We start from the raw sequence: 20,194 nt of genomic DNA on the forward strand, positions 1-20,194 counted from the left end.
TCATGTGAAGAGTTGACTCATTGGAAAAGACTCTGATGCTGGGAGGGATTGGGGGCAAGAGGAGAAGGGGGCGACAGAGGATGAGATGGCTGGATGGCATCACTGACTCGATGGACGTGAGTCTGAGTGAACTCTGGGAATTGGTGATGGACAGGGAGGCCTGGCGTGCTGTGATTCATGGGGTCACAAAGAGTCCGACATGACTGAGTGACTGATCTGATCTGATCTGATCTAGCTGAAAAGGATGCAAGCTGATATCGAAATCCTATCCCGAACATGTCCAGGAGAGCTCACAGATATGCTACAAAAATAACAACAGACTTTTCCAACTACTGTGCATGTGCCCTAGGCACACTGTGGGTACAAACTAACTACAGGGGCTACTTCAAGTAACCATAGGCAGCTAGGAGCCGCTTAAGGATTCATAAATATTTTATACACACAGACGTCTCTACACATGGACATAATGAGATGGCCAACACTGAAATCAGATTGAATATATTCTTTGCAGCCAAAGATGGAGAGGCTTTATACAGTCAGCAAAAACAAGACTGGGAGCTGACTGTGACTCAGATCATGAACTCCTTATTGCCAAATTCAGACTGAAATTGAGGAAAGTAGGCAAAACCACTAGACCATTCAGTTATGACCTAAATCAAATCCCTTATGATTGATTACACAGTGGGAGTGAGAAATAGATTTAACAGACTAGATTTGATAGAAAGAGTGCCTGATGAACTATGGACAGAGATTTGGGACACTGTACAGGTGACAGGGATCAAGAACATCCCCAAGAAAAAGAAATGCAAAGAAAAAAAAAAAGGCTCTCTGAGGAGGCTTTACAAATAGCTGTGAAAGAAGATAAGTGAAAGGCAAAGGAGAAAAGGAAAGACATACCCATTTAAATGCAGAGTTCCAAAAAATAGCAAGGAGAGATATGAAAGCCTTCCTCAGTGATCAGTGCAAAGAAATAGAGGAAAACAAAAGACAGGGAAAGACTAGAGATTTCTTCAAGAATATTAGAGATATCAAGGGAACATTTCATGCAAAGATGGGCTTAAAAAAGGACAGAAAAGGTCCCTGCTTCTGTAGGGACCTAACAGAAGCAGAAGATACTAAGAAGAGGTTGTACAGAAGATTTGTACAAAAAAGATCTTCATGACCCAGATAATCATGATGGTGTGATCACTCACCTACAGTTAGACCTGGAGTGTGAAGTCAAGTGGGACTTAGGAAGCATCATTACAAACAAAGCTAGTGGAGGAGATGGAATTCCAGTTGAGCTATTTAAAATCATAAAAGATGATGCTGTGAAAGTGCTGCACACAAAATGCGAGCAAATTTGGAAAACTCAGCAGTGGCCACGGGACTGGAAAAAGTCAGTTTTCATTCCAATACCAAAGAAAGGCAATGACAAAGAATGCTCAAACTACCACACAATTTCACTCATCTCACTCGCTAGCAAAGTAATGCTTAAAATTCTCCAAGCCAGGCTTCAAGAGTATATGAACTGTGAACTTCCAGATGTCAAGCTGGTTTTAGAAAAGGCAGAAGAACCAGAGATCAAATTGCCAACATCCACTGGAACACTGAAAAATCATACAGTTTCAGAAAAACCTCTATTACTGCTTTATTGACTATGCCAAAACCTTTGACCCTGTGGCTCACAATAAACTGTGGAAAATTCTTAAAGAGATGGGAATACCAGACCACCTGACCTGCCTCTTGAGAAACCTGATGCAGGTCAGAAGCAACAGTTAGAACTGGACATGGAACAACAGACTTGTTGAAAATAGGAAAAGGAGTACATCAAGGCTGTATATTGTCACCCTGCTTATTTAACTTATATGCAGAGTACATCATGAGAAATGCTGGGCTGGATGAAGTACAAGCTGGAATCAAGATTGCCAGGAGAAATATCAATAACCTTATATATGCAGATGACACTATGCTTATGGCAGAAATTGAAGAAGAGTCTCTTGATGAAAGTGAAAGAGTTGAGTGAAAAAGTTGGCTTAAAATTCAACATTCAGAAAACTAAGGCATCCGGACCCATCACTTCATAGCAAATAGATGGGGAAACAGTGTAAACAGTGGTTGGCTTTATTTTGGGGGGCTCCAAAATTATTGCAGATGGTAATAACAGCCATGAAATTAAAAGATGCTTATTCCTTGGAAGGAAAGTCATGACCAACTTAGACAGCATATTAAAAAGCAGAGACAATAATTTGCCAACAAAAGTCTGTCTCATTGAGGATATGGTTTTTCCAGTAGTCATGTATGGATGTGAGAGTTAAACTATAAAGAAAGCTGAGCACTGAAGAATTGATGGTTTTGAACTGGAGTTCTGGAGAAGACTCTTGAGAGTCCCTTGGACTCCAAGGAGGTCCAAGCAGTCCACCCTGAAAGAGATCAGTCCTGAGTGTTCATTGGAAGGACTGATGCTGAAGTTGAAACTCCAATACTTTGGCCACCTGATGTGAAGAGCTAACTCTTTTGGAAAAAACCCTGATGCTTGGAAAGATTGAAGGCAGGAGGAGAAGGGGACAACAGAGGATGAGATGGTTGGATGGCATCACCGACTCAATGGAGATGAGTTTTAATAAACTCCTGGAGTTGGTGATGGACAGGGAGGCCTGGCGTTCTGTGGTCCATTGGGTCACGAAGAGTCAGACACGACTGAATGACTGAACTGAACTGAACTGAACATACATCTGATTATAGTAGACTGAATTATGGAAGACATGTGCAACAGAGCCTGCTTTTATGTAACTTGCAACTGTCAATCAGCCTTAAGGATATGCCAATTTTTATTCCCTTTCCTGATTGGTAGTGAGTAGAAGCCCTGTTTTGAACAGTGCCCAACCAAGAGGAGGAGACAGGAAGTAAAAAGGAAAGTCAAGCAGTCATCAGAACTCATTCAGGGTTGCCACACTCCCATGTCTTGGAAGATCTGTCTACTTGAGCTGTAACTGAGCTGTAACTTGTCTCTTGCTTTAAACTTTAGTCCTTTGTTCCAAATCTTTGCTGTGATGAGGCAAGAATAGAGGAAGATAAATAAACTGGTGTGACATTTCCATTCATGTAGAGATAAAAAGTTGCAGAACAGATAATAACATTTGACATGGAAGTTTACAGGAACATCGTGGTTTGACATCCATGGACAGCTGCAGGAAAAAAGCATGTCAACACTAAGAATTTTGAAACAACCAACCATATCCCTCCTTCACTTTGCCTTTAAAACTATCTTGCTGAAATCCATCAGGGAATTCAAGGTTTTGGGCTTGGAATGAGCCACCTATCCCCTTTCACAGCCCTGCATTAAACCTTTCTCTCTTCCAAACTCCAACATTTGATTTGGCTTCATTGTGCCTTGAGCACATGAACTTGTGCTTTGTAACATGTATATAGTACAAAGTCATTTACAATTTGTGGTTTCATTTTTAAGAAAAAGAATATCAAATTTTTGATACACAAACAGAAATTATCTTAGCACCATGTAAGTGACAAGTGTAAGGTATGGTGATAGATATTGGACTGTACTGGAAAAAACAACAGACATGATTCCTGCTCTTATGCTATTTCAAGGTCCAAAAACTTAAGATTGCACAGAAACAGTAGCTTCTTCCTTATTAACATGAGGTTTTGAATGACTGAATCAGTTTTGCTGTGGTTAATCATGAAAAAAAAAAAAAAAAAGCACGTGTTTTTGTCTGTTTTCCAAATTCTTTAGGGGCTGTAGCATACATTCATTAAAATTTCAGCCTATTTATGGATGCAATTAGGCAGTATGAGTATCTGTTTTATGAGTTAACTCAAGAGGTAAAGAGGAAAAAAAAAAAACAAACCAGAAAGTCCTTTCAGTTACAAAACAAAACTTGAAAGAACAAAATTAAGGCAAAGAGTAAATAAGAAACAAAAAGAATTAGTAGTGTAGCCATTATTTGGAGAGTTTGAGGTTTAATATGGTCAACCCTCACACCAGAGTGTCTAATCACTGTTTTGTTATATTTAATTTCCTTTATACATCAAGTAAGTCTGGGATGGTGCTGGCCTGAGACGTATATCTACCATTTAGCTCAATCTGTCTAATTGGAAGACTGACCAAAATGTTTTATAAAATTGCTGTAATTTTGCTCTTGAGTTCATCAGAATATACTAATTAATTTTAAGTGGTGAACCAATGTCATGTTTTTCCACAACAAAGGGTGGTATGAAGAATCTAAACTCAAGAGGGCTACTCACTGGCTTTTATTATCCTTATTTGGGAAAATTATTCAAAATAATGTTTAAAGAAGCAGCAGTCAGGTTAGAATGGCACATTAGTGAGATGTGAGACTAAAACAAGAGGGGAAAAAAAGCTATGTCATTAGGAGTGAGAGAAAAATAGACTATAGTCAGAGGGTGATACTGAAACAATTTTCTGATATGGATCTGAAGTAAAGGTCACTTTATAGTGATCATTTTTTTTCTCTGAGTAAAACAGGAAAAGCAATCAGACATTAAGAGATAGTCATTAAACAACAGAATTTTGAGACAATTAAATCATATTCAGGAGAATTAAACAAAATAACCCAAATGAGATATATGTTATTCTGAGTTAAAGGAGAAAGATTATTTGAAGTAAAATAAAAGTCATTTCAAATATTTTCTTAAAATGGGGTTAAAATTTGGGAAAATAAACTCAATTAAAACATAAACAATTTTGAGAATAAAAATTTTATATACTCTCACACTCTGATATTTGATATAAAGAATATTATCAGAGTAAAATAGGACCTTTTGGATATTACATATCCTAGCTGATAAAAAAAAAAAATACAAGTGAGATGGGGGATAGATGGGCCCCGGGGCTGGACATCTGGTGTTTTATAAGTGGAATAAAATTCAAGGTTTGTTCTTACCCAGACACCCAAGGAGAAAGCTAGTGACAAAAGCTGAGCTCTGCTAAAGTAGAGATAAGATGCCCACTCCTGAGGTCAAGGAAGACTTCCCTGTCTGCCTATGGCACCGGAAGGCTTCTTTGGGCTCAAAAAGGGAGTGGGGCCCCATCCAAAAAAAAATGTGGACATGCACCCATAGGTCTCTGTGGTGGAATCCATTTTAGAAAAAAGTTACACATGCATCTTGAGGAAGATCCATGAACCTGTCAGATGTGAAGAGAGAAACAAAATAATCGACCAAAGATAAATAAAGACCTGGAAGGACTGGACTATGTAAGTGATTTACCTTTAAAGATTCATCACCTCTTTGCTGCACTCCTCCTCGCTCAGGATGCCAGTACTCCTCTCCAGGTGTGTGTCTCCGCCTAGTTTCTGACTCATTGTGCTCCTCTTCATTAGAGAAGAAGTTCATACCCTTTCTCTCTGATTGTGTATTTCTGCCTAGCTTCTGACTTAAACAAATTGCTTTTCTGTATGCTCTCCTATACACTGTGCTGTGTCTCTAATAATAAACTTTGTACCTTTTTTTTTTTTTTTTTTACAATTTTTGCCTCTTTGAAACATTCTTGCTTTCAAACCAGGGAAAGATCCAGGGCCACTTTACTTCTAGCCTCTAGCCCCTGGTGGTCTAAGTGGTTAGTATTCCTGGTTTTCATCCAAGCTACCTAGGTCCAATCTCTGGGCAGGGAAACAATATCTCTCTTCAGGAGCACTCACTGTTCTCCTTCCAAGATTTCAAGGACCACACAAAAACACAAATAATGAATTCCTGTGTAGTTGATTTAAAAGGGAGGAAATTGCATAAACAATTATTATAATGAAATGTAAAATTTTATGAAAAGGTTATTTGCTAAGTATTTTAATTATTAAAATTTTTATCCTATTTATTCTTATTTAAGTTTGGATATATAATAACACACACACACATACACATAGACAGGTAGAGATAGGTAGATAGATGAGAAGACACACATACACACACACAAAGCACACAGATGTCATTTTAATGTTTTAAGCCCACTTGAGTTTTCTTGCTTGGAGAATCCCATGGACAGAGGTGCCTCATGGGCTACTTAGTCTATGGGGTTGCAAAGAGTCAGACACACTGACTAACACTAGACCCTGACCACTAGAACAAGATAAATAATGTATTAAACTTTAAAATGACATCTGTGTGTTTTGTGTGTGCATATGTGTGTCTTCTGCTCAAAGAAAAAAATGACAAATGAATAATATAATGAAGTGCAGATATTTCTCATCTCAAGCAAAGTTGCTGTGAGATACCTATTTTCTGAAGGATACAAGAAATGAATCTATTATCATGGATGTAAGTGGTAAGAAAGTCACTAAATGTGCTCTCAATAAAATTTATAATATATAGATTTGGAAATATAAGATATTTTAAAGAAAAACAATAAGAAACATACCTAATTGAAATAAGATGAATATGAGTTGAGAAACAGATATACCAAAAGGTATCACATAAGGCAAATTAAAATGAAAAAAAAAAATGTGTCTGCATTGGCAACAATAAAATTCACAAACAAATTGGCAAAAATTAAATATGAAATATAGAATCAATTTCCCAAGTTAAGTGGAAAAGAAATAAAATGACTAGGAAAGAAATGTGCTTATGGAAAAGAAATCAGTTCTCAAAACTACACATAACCATTAACATAAATACATACTAAAATATATATCCCAAAACCAAAGGACTAGAATAATGGAAAAAGAATCAAACAAACAAAAAATAATCCTCAGTAGATAAAAACCTTCCTCAGTCAAATAAAGACATGATTGAGATTGTTCAAATGAATTTCCAAATACTAAGTTAAAAGAATGAAAGGCAGCTATCAGGTTATACCCTGGTAAACATTTTAAAATTGGAATATATGGCAAAACCCATACAATATTGTAAAGTTAAAAAATAAAATAAAATGTATATACAAAAAAATAAAAATAAATAAAATTGGAGAAGAATATGACAGCAGGTAAACTACTCCCTCTCAGCCCCACATTCTCTGTTCTGTACTCTGCTTTTTGATGTAGGGACTGAAACTCAGTGAACCACCTTTCTGTCTTGCCACCTGGTTCCTTCCCTCTTTTAGATGTGACAATGAACAGGTGCTAGAGGGAGATTGAAAGGTGCTAGAGGAGGAAGGGTCTTGCTCCTTTTTGCTTGTTTCCCATTCCTGTGAGTGTCGCCCCATCTTTCTTTTTGCTTCCAGTTTCATTTGAAAATTGCCATTTTTAAAGACTTAATATCAGCCTTATTGAGACTCAGAACTATCAGCAGCAGCAGACTGGCATCACCACCTCCTCAGAACTCCAGATCACAGGCCAAGGAACCCCTCTTTCACATCAGAGATGCCAGCTGAGCAGAGATCTAATCACAAATGTCTGGATTTCAGCTGCACAAGGTTTTCTAAATTTGATTTTCTAAATCTTAATTTAAGAAAATTTCTTAATTTAAGAAATTATCAGAAATTCATCTCTGATTTTCTAAATCTTAATAATTACAATCCCCTCTTAATTTTCCAATACTAGGGACAATAGCTGTTTCCTTTAGTTGATACATTACGGTGTGTTCTTTGAAAGAAAGTGAAGTCACTCAGTCGTGTTCGACTTTTTGTGACCCCATGGGCTGTAGCCTACCAGGCTTCTCCGTCTGTGGGATTTTCAAGGCAAGAGTACCAGAGTGGGTTGTCATTTCCTTCTCCAGGATATCTTCCTGATCCAGGGATCAAACCTGGGTCTCCTGCATTACAGGCAGACGCCTTACCCTCTGAGCTTCCAGGAAAGCCCATAGTGTTCTTTAGTTAATTTTTATATCTACTTAACAAATACTGAGATTATCTTTATGTAGAATAACTGATAAGTGACTGTTGTAGTTTCTGTCACTTGACTGTACCTTAACTGATAGAAAAAAATCTCTGTAAGAATGCAAGTCTGAAATTTAAAAACACATTAAAGGTGGAAAACTTCTGGACTTATCACACATCTAGCTAATAATAATAATAAAAAAAGTTGCAGCAGATTAGTAATCACTGTTTAACGATACATGGCTTTGACATTAAACTAGTCAAACCAATTTACAACAAATGAGTGAAGACATAGGAAAGTTTAATATATACATGTAAGGTCTAATAAATTATATAATCAACATATCCCTCCTAGAAAATAGTAGTAATAGTAATATACTACTAATAATAAAGTAAGATGCATTTACCTAGAAGTAATTTCTAGAACACATGAAGAACTCTACAAAGCGAAATGAAAGAAAAAATAAAGAAACTCCTCCCATGAAAACAGGAAAAATACTTAAGCATATATTTTAGTCAGAAAAAATAAACAGATAAGTACATAAAAAAGTGTTCAATCTTAGTCATTAATTGAATATTATCCACTAGAATAGAATAAACCATAAAAGATAAAAACTAGCATTACCAAATCAGTAGGATATGGAGTATCTAGAATACTTACACACTGTTAATACATACATAAATTAGGAAAAGCATTTTCAAAATTTATTAAACACAAGTGTGCTGGATAACCTAGCAATTGCTGTTCCATGTCCAAACCCAGCTAAATTGTATATGCGTGCTCACAAAAGACATATATATTTGAAGATGCTCACAGCAGCACTATCATTAATAAGCAAGAAGTGGAAACTATTAAAATGACAATTTTGTTATGCTAAGGCAAAACAAACTACAGTACAATTATTAATACTATTTTGTGAAATTCTGAATTTCAAGACAAAATAAATAAAACTAAGCACATGCTAGCAAGTTAATGTTCAAAATCCTGTAAGCTATGCTTCAGCAGTATGTGAACCTAGAGCTGCCAGATGTACAAGCTGGATTTAAAAAAGAAGAACTGGAAATCAAATTGGCAACATCCATTGGATGATAGACAAAGCAAGGAAATTACAGAAAAAAATATATTTCTGCTTCATTTACTACATGAAATTTTTTGTGTGGATCACAACAAACTGGAGAATTCTGAAAGAGATGGGAATACCAAGCCAACTTACTTGCCTCCTGAGAAACTTGTATTCAGGACAAGAAACAGTTAGAACTGGATGTGGAACAACAGATTGGTTCAAAATTGAAAAAGGAGTGCATCAGAGCTGTATATTGTCACCCTACTTGTTTACCTTCTATGCAGAGCACATCATGTGAAATGCTGGGCTGGATGAATCACTACCTGGAATCAAGATTGCTGGGATAAACATCAACAGCCTTGTTATGCAGATGATACCATTCTAATGGCAGAAAGCAAAGAGGAACTAAAGAGCCTCTTGAAGAGGGTGTTAGAGGAGAGTTTAAGAGCTGCCTTAAAACTCAACATTCAAAAAACTAAGATCATGGCATCTAGTCCCTGTACTTCATGACAAATAATTGGGGAAAAAGTGGAAATAGTGCCAGATTTTATTTTCTTGGGCTCCAAGAAAATCACTGTGGATAGCGGCTGCAGCCATGAAATTAAAAGATGCTTGCTTCTTGGAAGAAAAGCTATGACAAATATAGACAGCTTATCAAAGCAGAGACACTACTTTGCTGACAGAGGTCTGTAGAGTCAAAGCTATGGTTTTCCTGCAGTCATGTATGGATGTGAGAGTTGGACCATAAAGAAAGCTGAGACCATAGAGAAAAATTGTGGTGCTTAAGAAGACTCTTGAGAGTCCCTTGGACAGTAAAGAGATCAGACCAGTCAATTTAAAAGGGAATCAACCCTAAATATTCATTGGAAGGCCTAATGCTGAAGCTGAAACTGCAATACTTTGGCCACCTGATGCAAAGAGCTGACTCATTGGAAAAGACTATTTCTAGGAAAGATTGAGGGCAGTAGGAGAAGGGGATGACTGAGGATGAGGTGTCTGGATGGCATCACAGACTCAATGGACATGAATTTGAGCAAACTCCAGGAGCCAATAAAGGATAGAGAAGCCTGGTGTCTGAGTCCATGGGGTCTCAATGAGTGAGACAGAAACTGAACAACAACAAGCCAAGTTCAAATTAATGAATAAGAAAACAAGAGGGAAAACAAGTAGAGCTTCATTCTATGCACATATTTGACTAAAAAGAGAAACAAAAAGAGAATAATGACACTGAGAAAACCTAAGACAAAATGAATAATAATGTTAACTCCTAAATATAAGAAACTCGGAAGATAATAACAGCACGAAAGTAGATATAACAACACACAATCAATTACTTTATTAGTTGTAGGATTGGAAGTAATATAAAACTACTTTCTTTTAAATATTAGAATCTCAGTAAAATATAACTTTTAAATGGAATACATGTGATAATATATATATTTTCTCATTTCTCATGCTCAAATATTTATACTTCTCATGTTTGTAGAAACATAACAGATATATTATAGAAAGCCTCTCAATCTATAAGAAAGCTCCATATCATATGGAAAATGTTAGGAAATTGATTTTCAAAACCATTAGTCCATGTAGACCAAACAGATAAAAAATAGACTATAGAATGCAGCAAAATATTAAATGAATAATTAAAAAAGGATGAGTTGGTTTTATTCTGTGCATATAATAATGATTTATAGTCATGATATTTATTTACATTACCATATAATAGAAAAAATAATAAAACATAATTTTACACATTTTAAGAAAATTTAATAAAACATCATACCGAATATGATTTTTTAAGTAAAATTTCCATTAATGAAATTATAGACAATGATAAGATCTGGCCCTTAAAATCACTTGGTATAAGTATCCCAAATAACAATTAATGTCACACAGACAGCAAAGTATTAAAGTTTTCCCAATTAAAAGACAGTTGAGGTCACCTGATATTAATATTTATGTTGTTATTCTAAAAATAAAAGGAATTCATTAAAAAGAAGACAAGCATTCATATTAAGAAGTAAAAAATTTCATTTGCATTTATTTTACCATGTTTATCTTCCTGGAGAATCTATCATTATAAATTGAAAAATATATATATTTTGAAAATATATATAAATTGAAAAATAATATAACTGACATGTGCATTTTAGTAAGGTAGTTACTATAAACATAAATACTTAAACTTTCTTCTCTACTGCACTATTAAATGCATAATTAATACATACTAATATGTAAACCAAAATATAATATCTGTGATGTTCAAAAATACAAACAAATGTGAATGAAGCTCAGAAAGCATAATATTAAACCTATACTCAAATTAAAACTGCTAAACTACACTGGGGCTTCCCAGGTAGAACACTGGTAAAGAATCTACCTGTCAGTGCAGGAGATGCAAGAGAGGTGAATTCTATCCCTGGATTGGGAAGATCCCTTGATGTAGGAAATGACAACCCACTCCAGTATTCTTGTCTGGAAAATTCCATGGACAGAAGAGTCTGGCAGGCTACAGCCCATGGGGTCACAAAGAGTAAGACAAAGCTGAGTGGCAGAGCATAAACCCATGCACAAAATAAATAGAGACTAATTTTAAGATATAAAAGTAAGGTTATATTATCAAATGAAAAGATTTCAAATGTATAGATCTAACATTTTCTCTAATTACTCTGGAAATACTTATTTCTAGGCAAATTCCTTAATGGATTCTCAGGAAGTATATATGACAGTAAGAATTTACTTTTAAAATGTTAGTTGATCAGTCATGTCTGGCTGTGTGACCTCATGGACTCTAGCCCATCAGATTCCTCTGTGCATGGAATTCTCCAGGCAAGAATATTGGAGTGGGCAGCCATTCCCTTCTCCAGAGAATCTTCCCACTCCAGGGATCAAACATGAGTCTCCTGCATTGCAGTCATGTTCTTTACCATTTTTACCAAGGGATCTTTACCATTGCAAGCAGATTCTTTACCAGGAAGTCCTAATTTTAAGTGCACAATAAACCTAAATGAAAACTGAATCCTAAGCCTGAGGAAATCACAGATTGATAAATATATAAATATGAAATTTGAGAGTCCAAAATATATGCAATTAAAATCATAAATGGACATAATATGTTAATATTGATGAAAGTAGAAAATATTGGTATATATTCTGTAATACATATACACACATCTGATGAAATAGAATGAGCAGTTTACTCAAACTTAGCCTCATACTAATAAAAACATTTTGTTTTTAAAACAATTATTTTTCAAAGCAAATCAGTCCCAACTGTCTTGCAATTCACTTTGTAGAAATTCTTCCTAAGGGTACAGTTAGGAAGGTGCCCAAAAGTTTATATCTAATGGTATTCAGTGTATCTTTTCATGTATAATATCTAAATTTGGGGATTGTTTTAGACACACATCACTGTAGATATGTGTTTTAGATATATTTAGATATTTTGGATTGGAGAAGGCAATGGCAATCTACTCCAGTACTCTTGCCTGGCAAATCCCATGGAGAGAGGAGCCTGTTAGACTGCAGTCCATGGGGTCACTAGGAGTCGGACACAACTGAGCGACTTCACTTTCACTTTTCACTTTCATGCATTAGAGAAGGAAATGGCAACCCGCTCCAGTATTCTTGCCTGGAGGATGCCAGGGTCGAGGAAGCCTGATGGGCTGCCGTCTATGGGGTTGCACAGAGTCAGACACAATTGAAGTGACTTAGCAGCAGCAGCCGCAGCAGATATTTTGGATATTAAAAGTCAGAGACTAGTGTAAATAATTTATAAACAGAAAACTCAATTAAAGACAATTGAGAAATTGAAATGGGGAGCTCTTATACCCTATGATAATAGCAGAGCCCAACAGGAAGAACGGCTTCCCATATGCAGGAGATGCAAGAGATACGTGTTCCATCCCTGGGTTAGGAAGATGCCCTGAAGTAGGAAATTGGCAATCAGATCCATTATTCTTGCCTGGAGAATCCCATGAACAGAAAAGCCTGGCAAGCTACAGTCCATGGAGTCACAAAGAGTTAGACATGACTCAATACACACACACACACAACAGAAAGAATCTTCTTTTTCATGAAAACGACTAAGCCAGGGAAAAAACACTGTTTGCTCTAACCTTCTCAACTTTCTTTTTCTCGATAAAATCTTTCTCTTCCTCTTACCCTTTGGGACATGCATATGCTCACCATTATTGTAGATCCAAAATTGCAATTCTGTGCTAATTCTGAATAAACCTGCCTTTGCTGCAGTCATATTTGGCAGTCTGCTTATTTCAGATCAGTACTAGCTACTTAAATTTATAGTGTTCACTTACATTTATCATGTTTTGTGTGTTTTTGTGGGAATTTTTTGGCACAAAATAAATTACTGTATAGCCATTAAAATGTGAATTTCCTAGAGTTTTTAAAGCCAAAGAATGCATGTATGTGCAATTTAGCTGAGGAAAGCAGTTTATTTATATTTTAACAGTGGGATATAATAATAACTTCATAGATACTTACATATATTTAGGAAAAATTTGTCAAAGGTAATTAAATTCTCAAAAGTTATTACTTAATTGGATGTGTAATTCTTTCAACACTTATTCAGTAAATAGATTGAATGTGCATTATGCCTAAGGATACAATAATGAATGTTGTAGACAGATACTAAGATTTATTGACCATGTATACCTAGTAAAAATAGAAAACAATAGCACATGTAATTTTATGAACTGCAAACAATTTGGCATAGTGTGCAGGGTGGTCTATTTTAAATAAGAGTAAGAGTAAATAACTGTCTATGTGGACAGATTTTGAGATGAAATTTGAGCAATGATAAAAGGCCAAGCATGTGAAGATTGTAAGGAATAGCATTTAGGCAAAAAAAAAAAAAAAAAAAAGTACACTCAAAGGGATTGAGTGGGATTAGAGTTGCTGTATTTGAAGCAAAGATGAAAGGGCAATTTGGCTGATGTATTGAGGAAAAAATGTAGAGTAGGCAGAAACAAGATCCAGTGGATGACTTTAGGTAGAGATAGGCATTGTATTCTAATTTTAAGACGTTCTTGAAGAGAACTGATATGTTATTTGTATTTCTAAAGCAGCTCTGGCTGCATTAGCAAATGGACTTTAGGGGGAAGAGAAGGAAGGAGACTGGAAACTTCTGCTGTAGTCCCTGCCAGAGGTGTTATCTTTGTTTAGGGCAGAGTTTCTCAGATAGTGAGAGGGAGTATATTTTGCCACCCCAGAGGATATATTAGGCAATATTTGGAGACTTCTTTTGGTTATCACATTGGGCAGGTGGGTACAGCTGGTATCTAGTGGATAGAAGCCAGTCTGCTGCTAAACATTGTACATGCACAGGGCCGAGCCTCATAGCCAACAAAGAATTATCTGACTCAAAATATCAACAGTGTTGAGTTTGAAAATCCCTGACTTAGGGTGATAGGAATGGAAAAGGAGAAAAGTAGAGAGATTGATACAATCAGGCAAAAAACATTAAGAACCAAACTTTTGGTAGTCTTTCAAAAGGCTCCTCAGACTATTTCACCAGAAATGGTAAAATATGCAGTTCACATAATTTTCATGAAATATATTTAATACTTTTAAACAAGCAGTTAAGATTAAGAAATTTGAGGATTTTTGTTGTTTTTTATTTTGTTTTGTTTTCAATTTTTTTTTGGCTATTCTTCTTAATTTTTATTTTATGTTGGAGTTCAATCCCTGGGTCAGGAAGATCCCATAGAGAAGGAAATGGCAATCCACTTCGTTATTCTTTCCTGGGAAATCACATGGACAGAGGAGCTTGGTGGGCTACAGTTCATGGTGTCTCAAAAGAGTCAGACACAATTTAGCGACTACATAACAACAATAGTTAGCAATATTAGTTTCAGGTATGCAAGAAAGTGATTCACTTATGGACATACATGTATCTTCTTTTTCAAGTTCTTTTCCCATTTAGATTATTACAGAGTATTGAGTAAAATTCCCTGTTCTATATATTTTTAGGGTTTTGGGGGGCTTTTGGTCATTTTTGTTATTTTTGTTTGGTTTTATTTTATAAGAAATGATAATTGGAAAAATACACACTCTTGAACTGTCAATAATCCATGAAGACTAGACTTAAAAAAAATCGAAACCTAAATTTTTAAAAAAGAGTTTTTTCAAAGCAGTTTGCTAAATGTTATTTTAAAAGAACATTCACTCAAAATCTTTTTTCAGATTAAAAAAAAAAAAGTCTACTCACTTGCCGTTCAATGCTGCCACCCCAACTGTGCTTCGGGCAATTGACATGCTAGCTACAAATGTCCACTGCTGACTCTGAGGATCCCACCTTTCCACTGTGTTCAGATAACTCCAGCCATCATGGCCTCCCACAGCATAGATAGGGCCTTCCAGTACTGTCACACCTGCAACAAAGGAGAGATAAAAAGTGAATGAATGACGACACAGTGAGGTTCTCAAATCAAATTAACAACAAAAGCTGTTATTCAGCTGTTATGTCATTCAGAATGGCCTCTATCAGCTAACAAATGATTTCACTGAGGTCAAAACTAATCACTATGGATTGAACCATTTCATTCACATGAAAACATGAAGGAATCCATCAAAATATTATGACCTAGATGCTTTATGAGGGAAAATATATTTTCTTATTTATGATCATACGAAGATTCAAAATCTAAAAGTCAGAGATGATGCATCTTATGCCTCTACTTTTGAAGACTGTTTCTACACTGCAATTTAAAGTACTTTTATTTACATTCAGCAAAACTGCATTAAGCAGTGTAATATAATTAGTTTGAATTTCAAGTTAGGGTCCTCTAAGTTTTGGCTGCCTGTCAAAACATAATAAATGTATCTAAAGCTTAGAGAATACAATGCCTCTTTTCTTATAAGCTGAAATTATTAAACACAAGCAATTAAATTATTTATGAGTCATCAATAGATGATATATACAACTTTTACACACTGTTTTTTTCCTGTCAATTCACTTCTATATTAGATGAATTTTCTTAAATGTTAAACAATCACTAAGTATTTAAATACTGTGTTTATATTTACTGAAGTGGTCTCACTATCTATTAGGAGAATTCTGGTGAATTTTCCACAAGTTTCAAAGCGGAATGTCTGATTGTTAAGAACTCTGAAGTATCTGTGATTCTTACCCTGTTTCCTAGCTGACAAGTTAAACTGCCACAAAAGTATGTATATTGAGAGAAGACACAAGGCTCCTGGGTCATAGAAGAAAGATAGTTATCACCATAACAATGGCAATAGTCAGAGTATCAACATTTTTTTTGTATCAGTTCTCCAAGCCCCAATTTCCCAGTCTTGGTTATGCCAAGAGGATTTTAATATCTCCTTCATGTTGACCAGACTTGAGACAGGATTCTCCTGCCTCTAGAATCCTGACCTCACTTTCCTTAAAGCACTTACTTTAAACAACTTGTAATTGCAAATTGCAAGTTTTCTGTCCCTTTGAGAAGTTAGTCTTTTAAAAAGCCTATTGCCAGTGTTACAGCCGCATACTTTCTTTCTGCAAGAACCTAGGAATATAATCAGCAAGAAAGTTACTGTTTTTATCTCCCAGTTTCTGTGCAAGAGTAAGAGCTTAACTTCAACTGACACCTTGCTTCAAGTTGTAAGTCTACCTCTTGTTTGGAAGATAGGAAATGCAATTTACCTTTGTTTAAATAAGGCCAATTTGCAAAGACTACTTATGATCCACCCATGCATTACAGCTCTCAGAAACTCCCTCCACTCCCCTTTGTTTTAGTGGAGGTGCATTCGGCCTCAATTCTGGCCTCTTTTCCTTATTGCAATAGTATTGAATAAAGTCTTCCTTGTCTGTTTATCTATTACACCTTTTTTTTTTTTTTTTTGACAATATTTAGATGAAATCTGTACATTCAATGGGTTGTAAGTTAATTTGAAGTTGGAAGCAAAGTAATATATAACGGACAACAAACTTATATACCCATTGCTCCAGAAGGAGACATTCTCTTCATGCTTTTAAGTATGATTGTCTTTTACTATGGAGAAAAGAACTATCTTTATCTTACTAGTCTTTCTGTTATAAAAATTTGGGGGAGGGGAAGTCAGTCTTGTTTAAAAGTTGTGCAAAAATGTGAAAGACTCATGGAGAATTGTGTCTCAACACAGAGGTGAAAGTAAAATGATAATTTTAATCTATTCATGAGTTAATAACTTATTCAACTACTGTTTATTGAATGTCTACTATGTGTTAGGAATTTTTCTTATCGCCAAAGTGCCAAGAAAATATAGGTGAATAAAAAAAAGTCCCTGACCTCATTGAACTTACATAGTCATTAAATACTCAATTAAAATGGAATAAGTGTTACAGAATCCAGGGTTCTGTCTGCTTGCTGCTCAAAAGCCATCAAAAAGGCCAGGTTGGTGCAAAGTTTGGTTTATTTGAATGTCAGCAACCAAGAGACAGGGTGAGAAGGGCAGGTGCCTGTCCAAGTAGCCTACTACCCTCATCCCGACAAGAGCTTTTATAGTGGAAGGAGGGAGTTACTTGCTGAAACACCACAGTCAGTTTTGACAGCAGTCTTGAAGTTGGTCACCAGTGGTCTGACCAGCACCGTCTTGATTGCTTTAAATATAGTTAGTCTTCAGTTCCAGGGCTGTTTTGTTGCATTTCTTGAGGCCAGTTCTCAGAATTGTGGCAGTTTATGTCATGACTACAGTCTGGTCATCATGTAGTTAAATTCTCCAGCTGGTGGAGGTTTCAGTATCTCTAAGATACCTCAAAGATATGGTTCAGAATATTACCTATAGCTCTGCAGAAGGAGCTGAATGTCTTTGATTATGTTTAATGACTACAATATTTTTATTGGTCTCCTTTGATTGTTTTCCTTTGTTTTGCATGCTTTCACTTCTATGATTAAACTTATTGTTTGACAAAAGTCAGGCTGAGGACATGGGAGGGATCAAGGACCATAGGATCCTGCTTCATTTCGTAAATACATTATTCACAGCAGCAAAGTCTTGAGTGGCCCCAGTATCAATTATAAGAAAAAAAAAAAAGGACAAAGGAGACAGAGAGGAAATGTTCAGATGGGTTGGAGGATTTTTCAGAGCTTCTGGTATATGAAAATTATGAGTGAAGAGTGTTTTTAGGAGGATGGGTCAATTATTTACCTGCCTCTTTCTTACCAAGTCCAAGTTTATATTGGATATGGAAAGAGAAAGTTGCTCTTGATTTTGAAAGTAGATTCTGTACCAATACTATCAGTTCAGTTTCATTTATTTGCTCAGTCGTGTCCAACTCTTCATGACTCCGTGAACCACAGCACGCCAGGCTTCCCTGTCCATCACCAACTCCCAGAGTCCACTCAAATTCATGTCCATTGGGTCGGTGATGCCATCAAACCATCTCATCCTCTGACGTTCCCTTCTCCTCCTGCCCTCAATCTTTCCTGGCATCAGGGTCTTTTCCAAAAAGTCAGCTCTTCGCATCAGGTGGCCAAAGTATTGGAGTTTCAGCTTCAACATCAGTCGCTCCAATGAACACCCAAGATTGATCTCCTTTAGGATGGATTGGTTGTATCTCCTTGTAATTCAAGGTACCCTCAAGAGTCTTCCCCAACACCACAGTTAAAAGCATCAATTCTTTGGCTCTCAGCTTTCTTTATAGTCCAACTCTCATATCCATACATGATCACTGGAAAAACCATAGCCTTGACTACACGGACTTTTGTTGACAAAGTAATGTCTTTTCTTTTTAATATGCTGTCTAGGTCAGTCATAACTTTCCTCCAAAGGGGTAAGTGTCTTTTAATTTCATGGCTGAAATCATCATCTGCAGTGATTTTGGAGTCCAAAAAGATAAAGTCTGACACTGTTTCTGCTTTTTCCCATCTATTTGTCATGAAGTGATGGGACCAGATGCCATGATTTTAGTTTTCTGAATGTTGAGCTTTAAGCCAACTTTTTCACTCTCCTCTTTCACCTTTCATCAAGAGGCTTTTTAGTTCTTCTTCACTTTCTGCCATAAGGGTGGTATAATCTGCGTATCTGAGGTTATTGATATTTCTCCTGGCAATCTTGATTTCAGCTTGTGTTTCTTCCAGCCCAGTATTTCTCATGATGTACTCTACATATAAGTTAAATAAGCAGGGTGATAATATACAGCCTTTACGTACTCCTTTTCCTATTTGGAATCAGTCTGTTGTTCCATGTCCATTTCTAACTGTTGTGTCCCGACCTGCATACAGATTTCTCAAGAGGCAGGTCAGGTGGTCTGGTATGCCCATCTCATTCAGAATTTTCCATAGTTTATTGTGATCCACACAGTCAAAGTCTCTGGCATAGTCAATAAAGCAGAAATAGATGTTTTTTTCTGGAACTCTCTTGTATTTTTAATGATCCAGTAGATGCTGGCAATTTGATCTCTGGTTCCTCTGCCTTTTCTAAAACCAGCTTGAAATCTGGAAGTTCACCGTTCATGTATTGCTGAAGCCTGGCTTGGAGAATTTTAAGCTTTACTTTACTAGCATGTGAGATGAGTGCAATTGTGCAGTAGTTTGAATATTCCTTGGCATTGCCTTTCTTTGGGATTGGAATGAAAACTGACCTTTTCCAGTCCTGTGGCCACTGCTGAGATTTCCAAATTTGCTGGCATATTGAGTGCAGCACTTTCACAGCATCATCTTTCAGGATTTTTAAATAGCTCAACTGGAATTCCATCACCTTCAGTAGCTTTGTTCGTCGTGATGCTTTCTAAGGCCCACTTGACGTCACATTCCAGGATGTCTGGCTCTAGGCGAGTAGTTATCTGGGTCATAAAGATCTTTTTTGTACAGTTCTTCTGTGTATTCTTGCCACCTCTTCTTAATATCTTCTGCTTCTGTTAGGTCCCTGCCATTTCTGTCCTTTATTGAGCCCATCTTTGTATGAAATATTCCCTTGATATCTCTAATTTTCTTGAAGAGATAGATCTCTAGTGTTTCCGTTTCTATTGCTTTACTCTGTTTCTTTGCATTGATTGCTGAGGAAGGCTTTCTTATCTCTTCTTGCTATTCTTTGGAACTCTGCATTCAGATGCTTATATCGTTCCTTTTCTCCTTTGCTTTTTGCTTCCCTTCTTTTCACAGCTATTTGTAAGGCCTTCCCAGACAGCCATTTTGCTTTTTTGCATTTCACTATACAAGTTTTAATTTGTCTGGTGATTATTTATTCAGTTATGTACTCTATAAAAATACTTAATCTGTGATGGTTTTAATTTTGAGGTTACAGTAAGTTCCCTACATATGAACCTTCAAGTTCGTATGTATGAACTTGCCTGGGAAGTATTCTTGCCTGGGAAATCCCTGTAGCCTGCCAGGAATTTTGTATTTTATATTGCTGTTTA

General features: G+C 36.2%; 1 protein-coding gene across 2 annotated transcripts in view; it reads right to left on the reverse strand.

Moving 5' to 3' along the window:
- The window catches only part of KLHL1 (kelch-like family member 1), a 541,448-nt gene that overhangs the window by 39,928 nt on the left and 481,326 nt on the right, over positions 1–20,194 (reverse strand). For both annotated transcript variants that reach the window (XM_010842287.1, XM_010842286.1), the window contains one exon: positions 15,059–15,221. In XM_010842287.1, coding sequence (XP_010840589.1) covers positions 15,059–15,221 — 163 coding nt within the window. The remainder of the gene's footprint in view (positions 1–15,058; positions 15,222–20,194) is intronic.

Source organism: Bison bison, unplaced genomic scaffold (genome assembly GCF_000754665.1).
Source record: "Bison bison bison isolate TAMUID 2011002044 unplaced genomic scaffold, Bison_UMD1.0 scf7180017864176, whole genome shotgun sequence".
NCBI classification, from domain to species: domain Eukaryota; kingdom Metazoa; phylum Chordata; class Mammalia; order Artiodactyla; family Bovidae; genus Bison; species Bison bison.